The 18,159-nt window shown below is 46.9% G+C and overlaps 1 protein-coding gene across 5 annotated transcripts in view; it reads left to right on the top strand.

The window, feature by feature from the left end:
- The window catches only part of ITGA7 (integrin subunit alpha 7), a 93,373-nt gene extending 77,825 nt beyond the window's left edge, over positions 1 to 15,548 (top strand). For all 5 annotated transcript variants that reach the window (XM_081181267.1, XM_081181265.1, XM_081181263.1 and 2 more), the window contains 8 exons: positions 1,279 to 1,356; positions 3,716 to 3,818; positions 5,080 to 5,256; positions 6,504 to 6,605; positions 6,801 to 6,914; positions 9,172 to 9,270; positions 10,390 to 10,515; positions 12,890 to 15,548. In XM_081181267.1, coding sequence (XP_081037393.1) covers positions 1,279 to 1,356; positions 3,716 to 3,818; positions 5,080 to 5,256; positions 6,504 to 6,605; positions 6,801 to 6,914; positions 9,172 to 9,270; positions 10,390 to 10,515; positions 12,890 to 13,069 — 979 coding nt within the window. In that variant the 3' untranslated portion in view covers positions 13,070 to 15,548. The remainder of the gene's footprint in view (positions 1 to 1,278; positions 1,357 to 3,715; positions 3,819 to 5,079; positions 5,257 to 6,503; positions 6,606 to 6,800; positions 6,915 to 9,171; positions 9,271 to 10,389; positions 10,516 to 12,889) is intronic.
- Positions 15,549 to 18,159: the final 2,611 nt, after the last annotated feature.

The raw sequence follows: 18,159 nt of genomic DNA, 5'->3' as shown, positions 1-18,159 counted from the left end.
TTGGGTTTGCTTATGTTTTTGGAACTCCTCGATTAGGTATCTTTTGCTATCATCAGGGGATTGTAGAAATTCCTCAGGTCAGGGGTGATGGGGAGGCTGCAGTAGGAGTCAGGCAGTTTATCAAGGGAAAGAGAGGGTACAGGTAGCAGAGATTGGCATGTGGGGGTATCAGTCCCTGTCGTTGGGCTACTTCCATCCAAACTGGTGTTTATTGCAGCTGTATTCTGCAAAATATTCTTGACCAGTGCTGTTTTTCAGGGGATACTCGAGGGTACGCAGTATTGGCACCTCTTTTTGTTGTTGTTAAAAAGTGTGGCACTTATTGTAAACGTGCTGAGTACCAGCACTTATTTTTCTAGGCAAAAAAGCACTGTTCTTGACACAATAATTGCTGGTTGGTTTAGCCTGCTTTATTAGTTGTTCTGCCATACTTCTCCAGTGGGGACACGGGTGGCACTGTGGTCTAAACCACGAGCCTCTTGGACTTGTCGATCAGAAGGTTGGCGGTTCAAATCCCTGTGATGGGGTGATCTCCCGTTGCTCTGTCCCAGCTCCTGCCAACCTAGCAGTTCGAAAGCACGTCAGTGCAAGTAGATAAATAGGTACCGCTGCAGCAGGAAGGTAAATGGTGTTTCCATGCACTCTGGTTTCCGTCACGGTGTCCCGTTGCGCCAGAAGCGGTTTAGGCCTGCTGGCCACATGACCCAGAAAGCTGTCTGTGGACAAACGCTGGTTCCCTCAGCCTCAAAGCAAGATGAGCGCTCAGTCACCTTTGACTGGTCTTAATCGTCCAGGGGTCCTTTATCTTTACCTTACCTTTACTACCACATTGCAATCCAGAGGGGCTTTAGTACAACAAAATTAAACCATAAGTCAAAACAAAAAAATTCCTTCCAGTAGCACCTTAAAGACCAACCAAGTTAGTTCTTGGTATGAGCTTTCGTGTGCATGCACACTTCTTCAGATACACACTTCTTTAAGGTGCTACTGGAAGGAATTTTTTTGTTTTGATTATGGCAGACCAACACGGCTACCTATCTGTAACTTAAACCATAAGTGTTGTTGTAAAAAAAACGTACGGGATGTCGGCAGCATCTGCAGTGAAAGGAAGCATTGTGACTACCCTGAAATCTTTTAGGCACAAACAATATTGAAAGTGAGCTTGCATATGATCACCGTGATAGCACCACAAGCGCTAATTAGCACGAATGTGCAATAAAACAGGATGTCTGGAGAGACCTGTAAGCTAAACTCCTGCAACTCTCTTCTCTTCCACAGGATCTCAGAGCAGCCTGGTTTGGCCCCAGTGCAAGCCCGTGCCCACGTGATCATGGAACTTCCTCTCTCTGTTTCTGGGTAAGGGTCACATGGGGGTGGTTCCCATCCAGTTCAAGTTAACGCTACTTCATTGTCAGAGTGTTAAAAAGTTTTGCACCTGCTGAGAGATGCATCCAGAACAGAAGCGTTCCAGAAGCATGCATGATAAAAAGACACCTGGAATTTAATACAGTGGTACCTTGGGTCTCAATCTTAATCCGTTCTGGAAGTCCGTTCCAAAACCAAGGCACGCTTTCCCATAGAAAGTAATGCAAAACGGATTAATCCGTTCCAGACTTTAAAAAACAACCCCTAAAACAGCAGTTTAACATGAGTTTAAATTGACAATTTAAACATGAGTTTAACATGAGTTTAAATCAACTAGATTTAACATGAGTTTAAATCAACTAGATTTAACATGAGTTTAAATCAACTAGAGCCAGGGCTTTCTCGACTGCGGCTCCAATCTGGTGGAACGCTCTGTCACAAGAGACTAGGGCCCTGCGGGACCTGACATCTTTCCGCAGGGCCTGCAAGACAGAGCTGTTCCACCAGGCCTTTGGTCAGGGCCCAGCCTGAATCCCTCCTCTGGCAACCTGCACAGAACTTTGCTTAACGGTTGCCATTAATTTGATTTTAATTAATTGTTAATTGTTATAATGAAATGTTTTAGAATGTTAGATTATTTGATTGTTTGATTATTTGATTGTTGTTAGCCGCCCTGAGCCCGGCTTTGGCTGGGGAGGGCGGGATATAAATAAAATTTATTATTATTATTATTTTACAATCTAACGAGACCATTGATCCATAAAATGAAAGCAATAAACAATGTACTGTACTATAACATAATTAAGACAGTATTGTAGGTGATAAAAATTAAAATTAATTTTTTTTCTTACCTGCACTAATGATAGTCATTGTTTGGATGGGGGGATTTTATCCACTTCCGCAATCACACAATCAATCAATCAGTAGCTGAACTGGGTTCCACACAGTCACAAAAACAAATTAAACTAAAAAGCCTCAAAAACAAAAATGCAAAATAAATAGCAAAAACAAAAGTGCTAAACTTAATCTGTTCTGAAAGTCCATTTGACTTCCGAAATGTTCAAAAACCAAGGCACAGCTTCTGATTGGTGCAGGTGCCCTGGAAACAAAAGCCAACAGCCGCATTGGATGTTCAGCTTCCAAAAAATGTTCAAAAACTGGAACACTTACTTCCAGGTTTTTGGAGTTTGAGAACCAAGGTTTTTGAGAACCAAGGTATCACTGTATTTGCTCATGGGTCATTCTTAAAAAATCTACCTTGTATTTTAAATTTTGATATAACAATTCCCGCATGTCATTCTTCCATGAAGCCCAATCCAAAACGCTCCAATGGTGGAAAAGTTGCATTGTAAGAGGAATCGCATGCAAATGTGTTAAATATGTGTATTTTGTTCATAAGAGTATATTGGGCTGCCTTCATACACAAGGTCAATTGACCTTCTCTGCCAATCATAGACATTCACGGGACCTTATTTTCTCCACTTAGGGTGGTGAACTGCACACCAAAATAAACTGGTTCTGTCCTGAATCATTGGTACCAGGGGCAGTGCCGGATTTACATATAAGCTAAACAAGCTATAGCTTAGGGTCCCTCTCTCTTGGGGGCCCCCAGAAAATTTAAAGGGGGGGGGGACTGGATGTACATTTCCAATATATAAGAGGAAAAACAAATAAAACCTACATACCTATTAGGTCCATAAATTACCATACAGCATATATCCAACACAAAAAACAGCGACAATTTGTTGTTGACAAAGGACAACTGGACATATAAAGGGCCCCATTACCTTCAGTAGCTTAGGGCCTCATCAAACCTAAATCCGGCCCTGGCCAGGGGGCCTGTTCACATGGCCAAAGAGAATAAATCGAAAAAGCTACGCTGCTTGTGCACAAAACTCAATGCGCATCCATACGGAGCAGATTAGCAGAGATTGAGGTCACGTCCACCCCATACATTTAAAGCTTTTTTATACCTCTTTGACCTTCATGGCTTCCTCAGAGAATCTTGGGAATTGAGGTTTGTTCAGGATGCTGAGAGATGTGAGGAGACCTGTCACAGAGCTGCAGTTCCCAGCTTCTGTTTCTCCAGCTTCCCATGTACCCTCATGTGGCGTAATGGTTAGAGTGTTGGACTAGGACCTTGGAGAGCAGGGTTTGAATCCCCTCTCAGCCACAAAGCTCACTGGGCGACCTTGGGCCAGTCACCGTCTCTTAGCCTAGCCCTACCTCGCAGAGTTGTTGTGAGGATCGAATGGGGATGACGACAACAACAACCACGTACATCACCTTCAGCTCCTTGGAAGAGAATAAATAATCTAATTAATAAACGATCTCTTCTTTTTCTCTGCAGAGTGGCCGAACCAAATAAGCTCTTCTTCAGCGGGGTGGTGCGGGGCGAAAGTGCCATGAAGAGGGAAAGCGAGGTGGGCAGTCCTTTTCTCCTCCAAGTGACGGTGAGTGACACTTGTCCCCTCCAGATCGAAGCCTTGAGCCGTCGCTCGCAACCCCTTCAATCAGAGTATTTCTAGAGTATTGTAGCCAGTTACTGCTAGAACTCAGGAGGTTTGGAGGTGGGGGTCTGTTCTGAATAGGGAATGGGATCTAGGGTGTTTGAGAGAAAGAGATTGTGGGTTTTTTGTTTATGGTTACTGTGTCCTCCCTGTGCAACTGCCGATTTACATTCTTCCTTTCTCTATACAGTGGTGCCCCTCAAGACGAATGCCTTGCAAGACGGAAAACTCGCTAGATGAAAGAGTTTTCCGTTTTGGAGGTGCTTTGCAAAACGAATCTCCTATGGGCTTGCTTCGCAAGACGAAAATGTCTTGCGAGTTCCTGCGGTTTTTTTCCCTTTCCCCCCTTTTTCTAAGCCGCTAAGCCGCTTATCCGCTAAACCGCTAAGCCGCTAAAAGCCGCTAATGGCGCTAATAGCGCTAATCCGTCAATGGGCTTGCTTCGCAAGATGAAAAAACCGCTAGACGAAGAGACTCACAGAACGGATTCTTTTCGTCTTGCGAGGCACCACTGTATATCAATGGGATATCCTGCTCCAATAATCTTAATCAATCAAGCGAACATTTATTGTGTGTGACTAAAAGCCATTACAAATTCAGTTACAGATCCAGCAAGTCAATTAAAACCTGTTAAAAGAAACCCAGAGATATAGATCCATTTACAATAAGTCAAATTAATGAATCGCCTGCACAGTATTGTCTTTTATATAGCTGGCATGAGTACTTTTTTAGCGACTTTAGAAAATAGGGTTGTTTTGCATGTGACGTGCAGATCACAGCCAGATAATAACCAACATATTTTCCCTTCAGGGTTCTGTCCCTGTGGCGGTGCCAGTGTCTGTTCCAAAAACCTCTTTCTGGGGTTTTGATAGTGCTGACAATGGAGAATATAATGGGGGAGATCTTCTCCCTCGCCTACCCCACAAATACAAAGAATAATCTTAATCAAAGTTACTTAATCATGAAATATGTATGTGCCTTTTCAATGCATATTTATGGATGGTGGGGATTTCACTCGTGTTAATAACTATTGGAGGGGGTACTGAGTCCAGCTTAATGCAAAGCAGACAAGTGTAACCTTGTTTATATGGAGTAAAACCCAGGGGGTGGCGCAAGGTTGGAGGAGGAGTTTGCTTCCCTTCGGCACCCAGTTTCCCTTTCATTCTCCTCCAACACAGCTTGTCCTTCTCTGTCAACACACCAGGTCTCAAACCAAGGCCAGTCCCTGAATACGCTGGGCTCAGCCTTCCTCAACGTCATGTGGCCCCATGAAATTGCAAATGGAAAGTGGCTCCTCTACCCACTGAAGCTGGAGCTATCAACCCAGCCTCAGCATCGCACGATCTGCAGCCCAAAACCCAACTCACTCAATCTGGCTCTGGTAGGTGCCGTGGGAACTTGACAAACAGGGGTTGCATGATAAGCAGGCAATGCTGATGATAGCAGTTGATGATAGCACTCATCTCCTCTCTTCCAGGCAGATACGTCTTTGATTCTGGTACTAGTTGCCATGATGTTTGTTTTTTTTAAGGTTCATTTGTCGTTTTTATGATGAACATAAAAATAGTAGTCAGGTCCTCCTGCTCCTGCCAGGTTCTTAATAAATACCTGCTGTTTGTAATAGTGAAAGCACAATTAATATTGTGTATTCATGATTTCTCCTAGGGATGTCCAAACATTGCCCGTTCTTTTTTTGCAGTTATTTCTGCCTTCCTGGGTGGGAAATTTATCTGTAGAAAGAGATGTGGTTTTTTTGTTTTTGCATTGATACGAAGTGCACAGTTCCTGGTTTTTGTTGTTCTCTGCCTCGTATACACAACCGGCAGGTGGATGCAAAGTAGATGTGCCATTGGCCACTCATCTGTTCTTAGGATACAAGTGGACAGACAACTCTGCCATAGCCTAACTCCCTCCAGCAACTAACATGGTGGGAGAGGAGGGGCTAGGATTGCTTCCTCTCCCAATCAATGAAGATTTGTTAACTGGCTATATAACAGATCATTCCCTGTCCACAAGGATTTGTTTTATGCGGTTTCCCATACCAAGAGACGGGCAGGTTCTAATCACCTCTGTTCAAAAGCCCCATTTTCTGGGTGCAGTTGGCCGTGCAAAAGCATAGGGCTGACTTTGTTTCACATTCTTCCTAATTCAAAAGCACAGACCTAATGTTAATCTATCAGGGGTCAGCAAACTTTTTCAGCAGGGGGCCAATCCACTGTCCCTCAGACCTTGTGGGGGGCCGGACTATATTTTGAAAAAATAATGAACGAATTCCTATGCCCCACAAATAACCCAGAGATGCATTTTAAATAAAAGGACACATTCTACTCATGTAAAAACATGCTGATTCCTGGACCGTCCGCGGGCCGGATTTAGAAGGCGATTGGGCCGGATCCGGCCCCCGGGCCTTAGTTTGCCTACCCATGGTCCAATTCATCAATTTACGTGTGTATCAGTTTGCTGGTGGTTTTTTTCTGCCTTGTGTGTGGTGTGTGTGTTTAATGGATCCTCGACAGTTGCCTTCAAATCGGTTGCTTCCTTGAGGCAGCGGTGAGGACCAGTTTTTGGTTTGTGATCAGAAAACAACACGTTTCTAAAGTGTCCCCAATCCCTTGCTCTTTTCTTCAGGAGCCTCTTCACCAGGGTAGGAAGAAGCGAGAGGCGGAGCCGCCTGAGGTGCCTGCCAACCGGCCACTGACTTATTGGGGAAAGCAAAAAAATGTCACGTTGGTGAGTGAGATTTTGCACGTTGAAAGCATTACCTCTGCCGGCCCTCCACTCAAATTTTGCTGTCTCTTAACCCATTTTTCATTAAACAACAACCTTAAACACCTGGGTTTTGATGGATCTCTGATGTGTAGGATATAATTTCTGGCAAACCGACTGGTACTAAAATACTTGATGACTCTTTGCCTCATGCTTCAGGACTGTGCTGTGGGCACTGCTCATTGCCAGCTTTTCCAGTGTCCTCTCTACAGCTTTGACCGTTCAGCTGTGCTCAGCATCTGGGGCCGTCTCTGGAACAGCACCTTCCTAGAGGTTAGTTGGGCTCCTCCTGCTGGATATTAGATGAACAGCAATATGTGTAAATCTCTGGAGTAAAGGTAGAGGTAAAGGGACCCCTGACCATTAGGTCCAGTCGTGACCAACTCTGGGGTTGCAGCGCTCATCTCGCTTTATTGGCCAAGGGAGCCGGCGTACAGCTTCCAGGTCATGTGGCCAGCATGACTAAGCCGCTTCTGGCGAACCAGAGCAGCGCACGGAAACGGCGTTTACCTTCCTGCTGGAGCGGTACCTATTTATCTACTTGCACTTTGACGTGCTTTTGAACTGCTAGGTTGGCAGGAGCAGGGACCGAGCAACGGGAGCTCACCCCGTCGTGGGGATTCGAACCGCCGACCTTCTGATTTGGCAAGTCCTAGGCTCTGTGGTTTAACCCACAGCACCACCTGGTCCCTTAAACAACCTCTGGGGTAGACTGGGCAAATTAAGGACTTCTCCCTGCTCAGCTAATTTCAGGTTACCAATACAGTGGTACCCCGCAAGACGAATGCCTCGCAAGACGGAAAACCCGCAAGACGAAAGGGTTTTCTGTTTTGGAGGCGCTTCGCAAGACGAATTTCCCTATGGGCTTGCATCGCAAGACGAAAGCCCATAGGGAAATGCTGGCGGTCGGGAGCAAAGACTTTCGCCCACAGCCGGCCTTCAGAAGAGGACCTCTTCTGAAGGCCGGCGGGGGGCAAAAGTCTTTGCTCCCCCCCCGCCTGCCTTCCCCCCGCCTGCCCCGGCGATCTTAAAATGCTGGCGGGCGGGAGCGAAGCGTTCGCTGCCGACCCCCAGCATTTTAAAATCTCCCCGTGTCCCGGGGAGATCTTAAAATGCTGGGGGTCGGGAGCGAAGCGCTGCCGACCCCCAGCATTTTAAAATCTCCCCCTGTCCCGGGGAGATTTTAAAATGCTGGGGGTCGGGAGCGTTCGCTGCCGACCCCCAGCATTTTAAAACGCTGTTCCGAAGCGGGGGGCGGGAACATCTGCCCCAGCCGCCCCACTTCGGAACGCTGTTCCGAAGGGGGGAGGGGGGCGGGAACAGCTGCCCCAGCCGCCCCACTTCGGAACGCTGTTCCGAAGGGGGGAGGGGGGGCGGGAACAGCTGCCCCATCCGCCCCACTTCGGAACGCTGTTCCGAAGGGGGGAGGGGGGGCGGGAACAGCTGCCCCATCCGCCCCACTTCGGAACGCTGTTCCAAAGGGGGGCGGGGGGGCGGGAACAGCTGCCCCATCCGCCCCACTTCGGAACGCTGTTCCGAAGGGGGGAGGGGGGCGGGAACAGCTGCCCCATCCGCCCCACTTCGGAAAGCTGTTCCGAAGTGGGGAGGGGGGACGGGGACACCTGGCCCAGCCGCCCCACTTCGGAAAGCTGTTCCGAAGTGGGGCGGGGGGGGCGGGGACACCTGCCCCAGCCGCCCCACTTTGGAAAGCTGTTCCGAAGTGGGGCGGGGGGCGGGAACACCTTCTGAAGGCGGGCAGGGGGCGAAAGTCTTTGTCCCCCCTGCCTGCCTTCCCAGGGGCTTTTAAATCGCCCCGGACAGCGGAGAAGTCCTCCGCTGTCCGGGGCGATTTTAAAATGCCGCCCGCCAGCATTTTAAGATCGCCCCGGACAGCGGAGAAGTCCTCCGCTGTCCCAGGGTTTTTTAAAATGCTGGGGGTGGGAAGAAAAGCCCTTGTCCCCCCCCCCAGCCTTCAGAAGAGGTCGGGGACAGACTGTCCCCGGACCTGGTCTGAAGGCGGTTTCCCTAGGAACGCATTAATTGATTTTCAATGCATTCCTATGGGAAACCGTGCATCGCAAGACGAAAAAACCGCAAGACGAAGAGACTTGCGGAACGAATTAATTTCGTCTTGCGAGGCACCACTGTAATATGTTTTAGGGAGTACCTCCATGAATTGTGTGGCTTGGCTCACAGCGGTAATTGCTTGCAATCCTAGATGAGAGTGTTCCACTTAAAAGGGCCATTTAGAACCCAAAATGAAGTCATGCATCGGACGCGAGGGAACCCTTGCAATACTCATGGCAATGGTTTTCAGTATCCTAACTACAGGCTTGTCCATTCCCTGGGATAACTCTGTTGGAAAGCGCAGGGGACTCTTAATCTCAGTGCCATGGGTTTGAGCTCCACATTGGGCAAAAGATTCCTGCAGTGCAGGCGGTTGGACTAGTTGGCACTCAGGGTCCCTTCCAACTCTACAATCCTATGATGACTTTTGGTTGTTCTGAGCCCTCTTCCCTTTTGCCCTTAGGAGTACTATGACATGACATCAGTGGAAGTGATTGTTCGAGCCAGCATCACTGTGAAATCTACCATCCGCAACCTGGTTCTGAAGGATGCCACGGCGCAGGTACTGGAGTTCATTTGCCCCTTGCTATTTTCCTTGCGCAATCTGAAATACTTTGCAGCCAAGGACAGTTTGTATCTTTAGGTTGTGAACTGCCCTGTGATCTTTGGGCGAAGAGTGGCGTACAAATTTAATAAATGAATAAATGATTTCTAGTTATGCCTTTCTCACTGTCTCCCCCCCCCCCCCCCCGTTGCTGCTGCCGGGTCAGAGAGAAGAGGAATCTTAACTGAAATGATATGATTATTTATTTATTTATATTATTTATACCCCGCCCATCTGGCTGGGTTTCCCCACCCACTCTGGGCGGCTTCCAACAGAATATTAAATACAATAGTCTATTAAACATTAAAAGCTTCCCTAAACAGGGCTGCCCTCAGATGTCTTCTAAAAGTCTGGAACAGTAGTTGTTTTTCACTTTGACATCTGGTGGGAGGGCATTCTACAGGGCGGGTGCCACTACTGAGAAGGCCCTTTGCCTGGTTCCCTGTAACTTGGCTTCTCACAAGGGAACCGCCAGAAGGCCCTCGGCACTGGACCTCAGTGTCTGGACTGAGCTGATGGGGGTGGAGACGCTCCTTCAGGTATACTGGGCCGAGGCCGTTTAGGGCTTTAAAGGTCAGCACCAACACTTTGAATTGTGTTTGGAAACGTACTGGGAGCCAGTGTAGGTCTTTCAAGACCGGTGTTATGTGGTCTCGGCGGCAGTTCCACTTCTCCCTGTCCCAGTAAAATATGCAATGCCCATTTAAAAAGGGAGGGGGGAAGGATACGAAAATGAGGAGCGAGATACTGTCCAAGAAAACCAGCCTTTTAAATCAGATACGGGCTTTTATGCACATAGCCCAGAGTGTTGCTAACAGTATTGGCATGGGATGCCATGCAGACTGAACCTCCTCCCTATGCAAATAGCATTAGCAGACTGTCCAAAGAGACTACCAGTCTGTAAGCACCCTTAGTTTGATCACAGTCTTTTGTTTCAGACAGTGCCAGTGATAGTGGTGCCTGTTCCTCGGAGAGGGAGGTGGTTTTACAGCTGAACTGAGCAGTGGCTCAGGCTGCCATTCTTCACCACATTTTGGTTTGCTCTCTCACTTTCTGCAACCTTGCTTCCCCCCCCAGATCCCAGTGATGGTCTACTTGGATCCCAGCGTAGCCGTGGCACGAGGCGTGCCTTGGTGGATCATCCTCATTGCAGTACTAGCTGGGATCCTAGTGCTGGGACTGCTCGTCTCCATCTTATGGAAGGTGAGCTGGCCTGGAGAAAGGGGCAGCGGGGACCAGGGTGGTTCTGTGGGGCTTTGCCCCTCTTCCAGGGGTTGTGGACTCTCCTTCCTTGGAGGTTGGATGGCCATCTGTCATAGATGCTTTAGCTGAGATTCCTGCATTGCAGGGTCTCTTCTAACTCTACAATTCTACGATTCTGTGATGCTGGAGCAGAGTTTACAAGGTGGTTCCAGTTTACTTCATCACACTAAAATTTGAATCTGGACAACAAAGTCCATTATTGCAAATAATTCCCTTGATAAAGACCCTTGGAGATTATCCCCATTGCAACAAATGTCCAACCCCTAGAAGCCATTCCCCACAGCCGCAGAGCCCCGAGGTCACATTCTTTCAAAACAATTGGACTGTATCAGATGGGATTTACATTTTGAAGTTAACTGCCTGGTGGCAGGGAACCCAAAGCCTCTACCCTGTGGAGAATGATGGGAGATGGAGTCCGCTTGAGTGGTACCCATGAACACAGATGAGTCTTAGGATGCCATCCTGTTGCTGCTGCTCAGGCCTTTAGACCCCATCCCTGGAGACAGGTCATATGCAAAGCTGATAACGCCATTCATACTTCTCCTCGCTCCCAGTGCGGCTTCTTCAAGAGGACAAGCCGGGAATCCAAATACTCCACGAACTATTACCGGGCTCGGCTGGCCATACAGCCGTCTGATGCCGATAGGCAGGCCATGGAGGCCTAGCGGTAATGCCCGGCCTCGCCACCTGACTGACCCCCTGCTTGTACGTGTGTAGGAGTGAGGGCACAGATGTGGGAATGGGAATAACAAGTGATGGAGTGCTCTTAAAGTGAGCTCACTAAAAATATTAGTGCATGTGCAAGCAAACAGCAGGCCAGTGGACTTCAAAATATGCCCTCAGTGCACCCGGGAGTGTGTGTGTGTGTGTGGAGGATTTTGCAGATCATAACATACAAGAGTGATTACCATTATTTTGTGCATGTGGATTTCTTGGTGGGTTGCGAGGATGTTGACTGTTAACAATACATAGCCATGAAATAATCCACAGATAGTCAAGGACTTCAGGAAGCACTAGCACCAAAAGCCTAAATGCTGTTGGAAATGACGGTGTGTGAGTGTGTAGCAGAATATAATTCTGCAGATGCCTTGAGAGTTGGGTGCGTGCGTGCAAAAAAAGCAGGAGTGTGAAGTACTTAGCTGCTAACTCAGGTATATGCTCACAAGTGCAGATGACAGTCTACAAAATCCTCAGGCTAGTTAAGATAGCTGGTGCCTGGATGGCATTGCTGGGCACCTAATGAGGCCCCAAACCCACTGCAAACCCCTGAAGCCCCCCAGCTCTACTGCGTGTTCTCCTTAGTGGCACTGCTTGTTCTAAGTAAGTCAGCAGCTAGAGGCAAGGACAAGGAGCTGCTGCCTCTCCCCCCTCTCTCTCTCTGGATGCACTGGATCCAAAGTGGGAGGGCAAGTGGATGGACAGCAGTGACAACAAGGAGTAGGCAGGACCACTGAGGACATCCTGCCCCTGATCCCACCTAACTCTCAGATCGTGGAGCTGAAACCGGGTTTGTGTGTGAATGTTCAAGGGATTAGAAACTATGTCACAACAGGGGCACACCCAGATGGTTTTACTTTATGGGAACAGATACCCTAATTCAGCACTTCTGAACCTCCAGTGTCCAGACATGCAGGTCCTTCTATCTGGTCTTGTTTTATCTCCTCCATCCCTGCAAGCTACCACAGCTGACAGGATGTGTACTGCCAAAACGCCTGGCTTCCCATTAGGACTGTCGGAGTATCTGCCTTTGTCCAGAATATTTCCTGTGCTGTAGTAGCGTTGGGGAACCTGTGACTCACCAGATGTTGATGGGACTCTTTCTTCCGCCAATGCTAGCCAGCATGACAGAGGGCCAGGAATGATAAGAGTAGTAGTTCAACGACATTTGGAGGGGCACAGGTTCCACCCTACAAGCCCAGAATATGGTAAACGTCCCGCTGGATGTGGTGCAAAAGTGCAAGACGCTTTTCAGTAATCGGCTAGCAAATGCACACAGGAGGGGAAATCTGTAGATGGCTGCAAGGGGGTGAGAGTGCCCTGATGAATGAATCCTCACGAGTGTTTGTGAGTGTCAAAAGTGCATGCTAATAGGCTATGTCTTCCCGATGCATGGTGTGTGGCGAACAGGGGATGAAGAACGGGGTCTGGAGAGGACCCACGGGAACATACATCATCACCGCTGGTTACTGCTGCTGGATGCAGCCCATGGGTTGGTGGCAAAATAGCGGGCATCCTTCCCTTCCTTCCAGCAGTTCCATTAGGGAATCTGTTTGTTACTTTCATAAATTGAATATTGTGGCTTCTTCTTCCCCAGCTTGGCTTCTTCAAACGTGCCCGCTACCATGAAGACAAGGTGCCGCAGTATCACGCAGTCAAGATTCCTCACCAGGAGCGCCAGCTTTTCCGGGAGGAGAAGACGGGCACCATTACCAAGAAGGACTGGGTCACTAACTGGAATGCGGAGGGCGATGGTCACGTTCCTGTCTCGGCCTAGATACATCCCTGCCCTGGCCTCCCTGTGGCATGCTTCTGATTGGCAGAGAGAGCTGCTACTGGATAAACCTTTGTGTTGGCACCAGCCTGGCTGATAGTAGGGTTCCTTGCCTGCTCTCCTCTCTGGAAGATCTGCGGACACTGGACTGCCCCTTTCTTGTGGGAGATTCAGCAGAGATTCAGGGGGACACGTGCTTAACCATGGAGGTTATGGTGACAGATTCTGCAAGGCCAAAGGTTGCTAAGGATATTTTTTTCTGGTATTCTGCTTTTCCTTGCGAAGCTGGGTAGCAGCCGATGCAGAAAACTGTACCAGCAGTAGGAGGAACCCTCTATTTCTAGTTTCCTAAAGCGTTATCTGCTGGGAACAGAACTTTGTATTTTGCTGCTGAGAGTTGGAATAGCATCTGTCACTGTCTACCCCACTGCAAATGGGGCATACATTTGCTACAAGACCTGATTCTTTGGTAAAGAGAAGAACCTGGATTCCTTGGGTGTATTAGAAGGGTTCAAAGCCAAAAAAAAAAAAAAAAAAAACCACCCCTGGTGAAGAAGACAAGAGATTCCCCCTTCTTGAGCAAGATCAGTTTCTTCATGCTAGCTTTTTGTAATTTATTTTGTCTAACTAATATTGGAGAGCCTTGATGCCTGAAGTTGAGAACTAGGTTGGGTTTAAGACAACATGCTTTAGTGCAGGAGTGAATAACCTGCAGCCTTCCGTATGATGTTACACTCAAGCTCCCATCAATCCCAACCAGTGCTGCCAAAATGGTGTAGGATGATGGGAAATTGTAGTCCAGCAACATCTAGAGAACCACATGTTCTCCATCCCTGGTGTAATAACAGAAGTTCTTCCATAACGTTGGTGGCTCTCTGGTATGGTTTGCAGCTTTCTCCAAAAACAAGGAAGGCTATTGTCATTCTGGAAGGATATCAATGCCAGTCTTAATCATATGCTAATAACCACAGCCTGGGTAGGGGGCAAAGTGACAAGGGCAGGGTCTTCAGGAAAAACATTTTAAAAAAATGTGCCACACAATGAATGCAGAAGGATACCTTCCAGCCCCTTCGCTCTCTTCCTCAGTTACCATATGGCAGTGGCAACTTCAGTTGGGTTGTCACACATGCGCACTTACACACACACACACACACACACACACACACACACACACACACACACAGACCTCCTTCCTTGGTGGCCTAGACAACTCCCCTACCTCTTTGCTGACAGTTCCTTCTTTGTAACATTGGTAGGCAGTGACCTGCCTCGCTAGGGTAGTGTGAGGATGGTGAGCAGGATAAGCAGAATACGTCACAGCCCTTATTGAAAACGTCACTGAAATTTTGGATGATAAAAATGGCAGCCAGGGTCAAGCCCCCTACCCTTCTCTACCACACCCTTCAACATTTCTCCGATGAAAATAGGGATGTCCCATTCCATAATGATGATTTTACTATTTATAGCCCACACTTCTTACTGGGTTGCCCCAGGCACTCCAGGCAGCTTCCAACATATATAAAAACATAATGAAACTTTTTTTTAAAAAAAAGAAAAAGAAAAAAACCCTTCCCTATACATTCTGACAGCTCAGGGCTCAGATAACCCTCTAACATTTCTCCAATGAAAATAGGGACATCCTAAGGAAAAGTGGGACATTCCGGGATCAAATCAGAAACTGGGATGGTTTCTAAATCAGGGACATCCCTGGAAAATAGGGACACTTGGAGGGTCTGATCTGTTGAACCACACTGTTGACGTAGATGTTTAATGCAGGAAGAAAATGGATTTCTTTAAATCATAAAGTATCAGAAGTTGGTGGGTATAGGAGACACTGGGTTCCCAGTAGCCTTACTAAAAGGGTTCACTGCTCTAGAACCCCTTCTGACCACTCTTCAGGAAGAACAGGTGCCTATAACCCTTTTTTTACTGGTGCCCTTAGATCCTACATTCAACTCCATGCTTTCCAACAAGCTGTGCCTTTTCCAAGGTCTGGGGGGGGGGATGTTAATACTAATCTGAATTTTGCGGGAAGGACTGTCCCTTCCAATCTCTTGTCAGACGCAAATGGTGACAATTTGCAGACGGCCATTGCTTTCAGATCTACCTTTTTGTGATTGCTGATTGTAAAATAACAAAACTACCGTTCCCAGGATTCTCCGCGACTGTTAAAGTGGTATAAAGAGTGCTTTTAAGTGTAGGGCGTGTGGATGTGACCAGAATCACTAGTGGGTAGAATAAGTTGTGGAAAAAGCAGGGCAAGAGCTTTCCACCTTGGAGCATTTACTGAAACTCATAAAAGCAAGACCTTGCAGCAAACCCATTCAACCCACTGTTAAATGGCTTTTGGAAGGGAGGCCAGAGTTAGTGCAGTAGAAACGGCAAAGGACTATGGCATCTGAAAAGACTACAGATCCACCGAAGCATAAGGTCTCCAGTCCACACTCCAGTTTATGCCACGCAATAAATCTGGTAATCTTTATTGTGCTGCAAACCTCTTTGCTGTTAAATGACTGCTGTGATCAGGGTCTCGGCTGCAATGGGTTTATGTTGCATTTCTCAGAAGGTTGGCAGCAAAATGAAAGTGCCTGGCTGATAAAGGGAACACAGCTCCCCTACTTGGGCTAAGAGAAAAGAAGGGAAACTCCCAAACACAACCTCCTGCATGGTATCTGGATTACGCTGCTTGAAAAACACAGAAGGCACCTGCGGATTGAAAACCAGCCGCCTGCTGATGAAGTGTAATACGTTAAGCATGAAACTTCTTAATAACATCTGGACAGAAATCCCTCAGGGTGACATTCAGTTGCAAGGGACCCTGAGAAAAGGCTGTAGGCACACTTGGGTTGTTTATTTTTCTTTGTCATGCTCCCAAACAACTGCATGTTATGCCAAAACACAACAGCTATGATGGAGGGGCTCACAGCATTCACTCCCCCAAGAAGGCCTTGGATCTTCCATAGCTGGAACCTTGGATTCAAACAGAAATCAAGCATCTCTCTCTCTCTCTCTCTCTCTCTCTCTCTCTCTCTCTCTCTCTCTCTCTCTGGCTTTCCATCCTGCTGCTTCCAGCTTCCAGCTCTGAACAAGGGTCTGTCTTTCCAACTACCAGACAGTTAAGGGAGGGGGCCCACCAATTTGTCTTAATGGAACCATTTGCTGGATCCAGGAATTAGAAGGGTCTCTGCATAACAGCCTACTCCACCCCAAACGATACACCATTTGTTTCCAAAACGTGCAACAGAAGACGCTATTGAAACCACAACAATTGCACTGAGGATTTTAGCCATAAATAAAATTAGTTCACATGGTAACATCAGCACAGCATATGGCAGAGAGAGCAAATCTACTACCCATACATGACTTGGGGCTGGGTGTGCAAGAGGGACAATCAGTTAGGCAGATGGAGCAACTGAGGAACTTGAAGGAACCGATTCAAAAAGCTCAGCTACCCTGATTTTGGCACTTCCTCTGTAGGGACCCAGATCTGTTATAATAGGGTACCTTACAGGGGTTTTTGGACTACACCTCCCATCATCCCTTGCTTTTGGCTATTTTGGCTAAGACTGATGGGAGTTGGGAGTCCTACATATTCGGCGGGCACCAAGTTTGCTTCCCCTGTGTAAAAATGTGAACTATTTCACAAATGAACAAACCATTGCAATGTGTGCCTATAAGCACCTCAATTTCCCTCTCTGTTTATTTGCCTCAGAAAGGCAACATGCTCACCTATGTGCTCCAGAAAGTGCTGCTGAAAGTGTAACTGGTGGTTGGAGTTATTGACAGATCTGGCCCTTTAGTGCACATGTCAATAAATAAATAAAGTTCCAGGTCGTTAATACAATCCTATATAGCTGTTCATTGCAAAAATGACCTGCTTACTCTCTGGCTCTACTTTCTGGAATATTGTGAAAACTATTCTAGCAGAAGGAGACTAATCATCATTTAACAGGAAGAGTGGGTGGGGATTGAGGAAGATTTAATGGCAGCAAGCCTAGAGGAAGCTAGGAAAAAGCAAATATGATCAAGACTAATTCACAGCAACATGTGGTCAAGATGTAAACAGAGCTTATATTTAATGTACAGCCCCACCTGCCTAGAGAGACAGGGTGAGTTACAGCAATTTAAAAAAATCTTGTTTAAAAAAGTCTTATATTCAGGACTATTTTTCAGCTTGCGCTCACTAGCGCTTAGCTCCTGACCTTTCAGGTGGGCACCATTGCCATTCTAAGAGAACAAGAGAGAAGTTCATGGTCTAGACGTTATCTAGAAAAATAACACTGCATATATACATATTCACACTTTACACTCTTAATTAATGCTTAACATATCCTGTATATACACAAACAAAAGTACTGTGTGAGCTGCCCTGGTGAAAGATTTTGAGGTGCAGTTGTGACATAATGCTATATCAAATCATGACTCTGCAAATGCAATAGGTTTCCTTCTTCAGACAAACCATAAGCTTGCCCAACCAAGAATGTGTTGGAAATCCTTGGAAACTACGACCCAAGTCTGGGGCAAGTACTCTGGTGAGAAAACCCCAGCAGAGTTCTAACATGGCAAAACATGGAGCCAAGAAAAGTGTGGAAATATTTTAAAATGTGCCCTTTCCAGTGAGTTCCGAAATGTCCCCTTTAATAGTCATTTCCAAAGTATCCCACTTCCCTAGCCTGTTTGATAAATTATAAAATGGTTTACTTACAAAACTCTTCAAAGGTCAGTCATGTGCTTTTCCATACAGCAGTCAGAAAAAGATGCACAGGCTTTAAAACGTAGCTAACTTTCCAAAACTATTGGTATAGAAGAGTACTTGTTTCAGACTCCATTGTAGTCTGAGAAAGGCTGGTAAAAGCCAGGCAGCTGGAGGGAGCAGTCCATGTGGGAACGTTTATATAATTTAGCAGAGTTTAAACGATCTCCTGTTTGAGTTTATGCAATGACAAGCAGGTTGCTAACTCGTTTGAGTCCTATCAATAATTATTTACCTTCCTGGTTGATAATCCCTTTCTGCCCCTCTTAAAGAAAACACACATGAATCTGAATCATATTAACATAAACTACTTTACTATCATATTCATTCAGGTTTACAG

This window comes from Podarcis bocagei, assembly GCF_964188305.1.
Source record: "Podarcis bocagei genome assembly, chromosome: 2".
NCBI lineage: Eukaryota > Metazoa > Chordata > Lepidosauria > Squamata > Lacertidae > Podarcis > Podarcis bocagei.
This window is presented reverse-complemented; position numbering and strand designations above follow the sequence as displayed.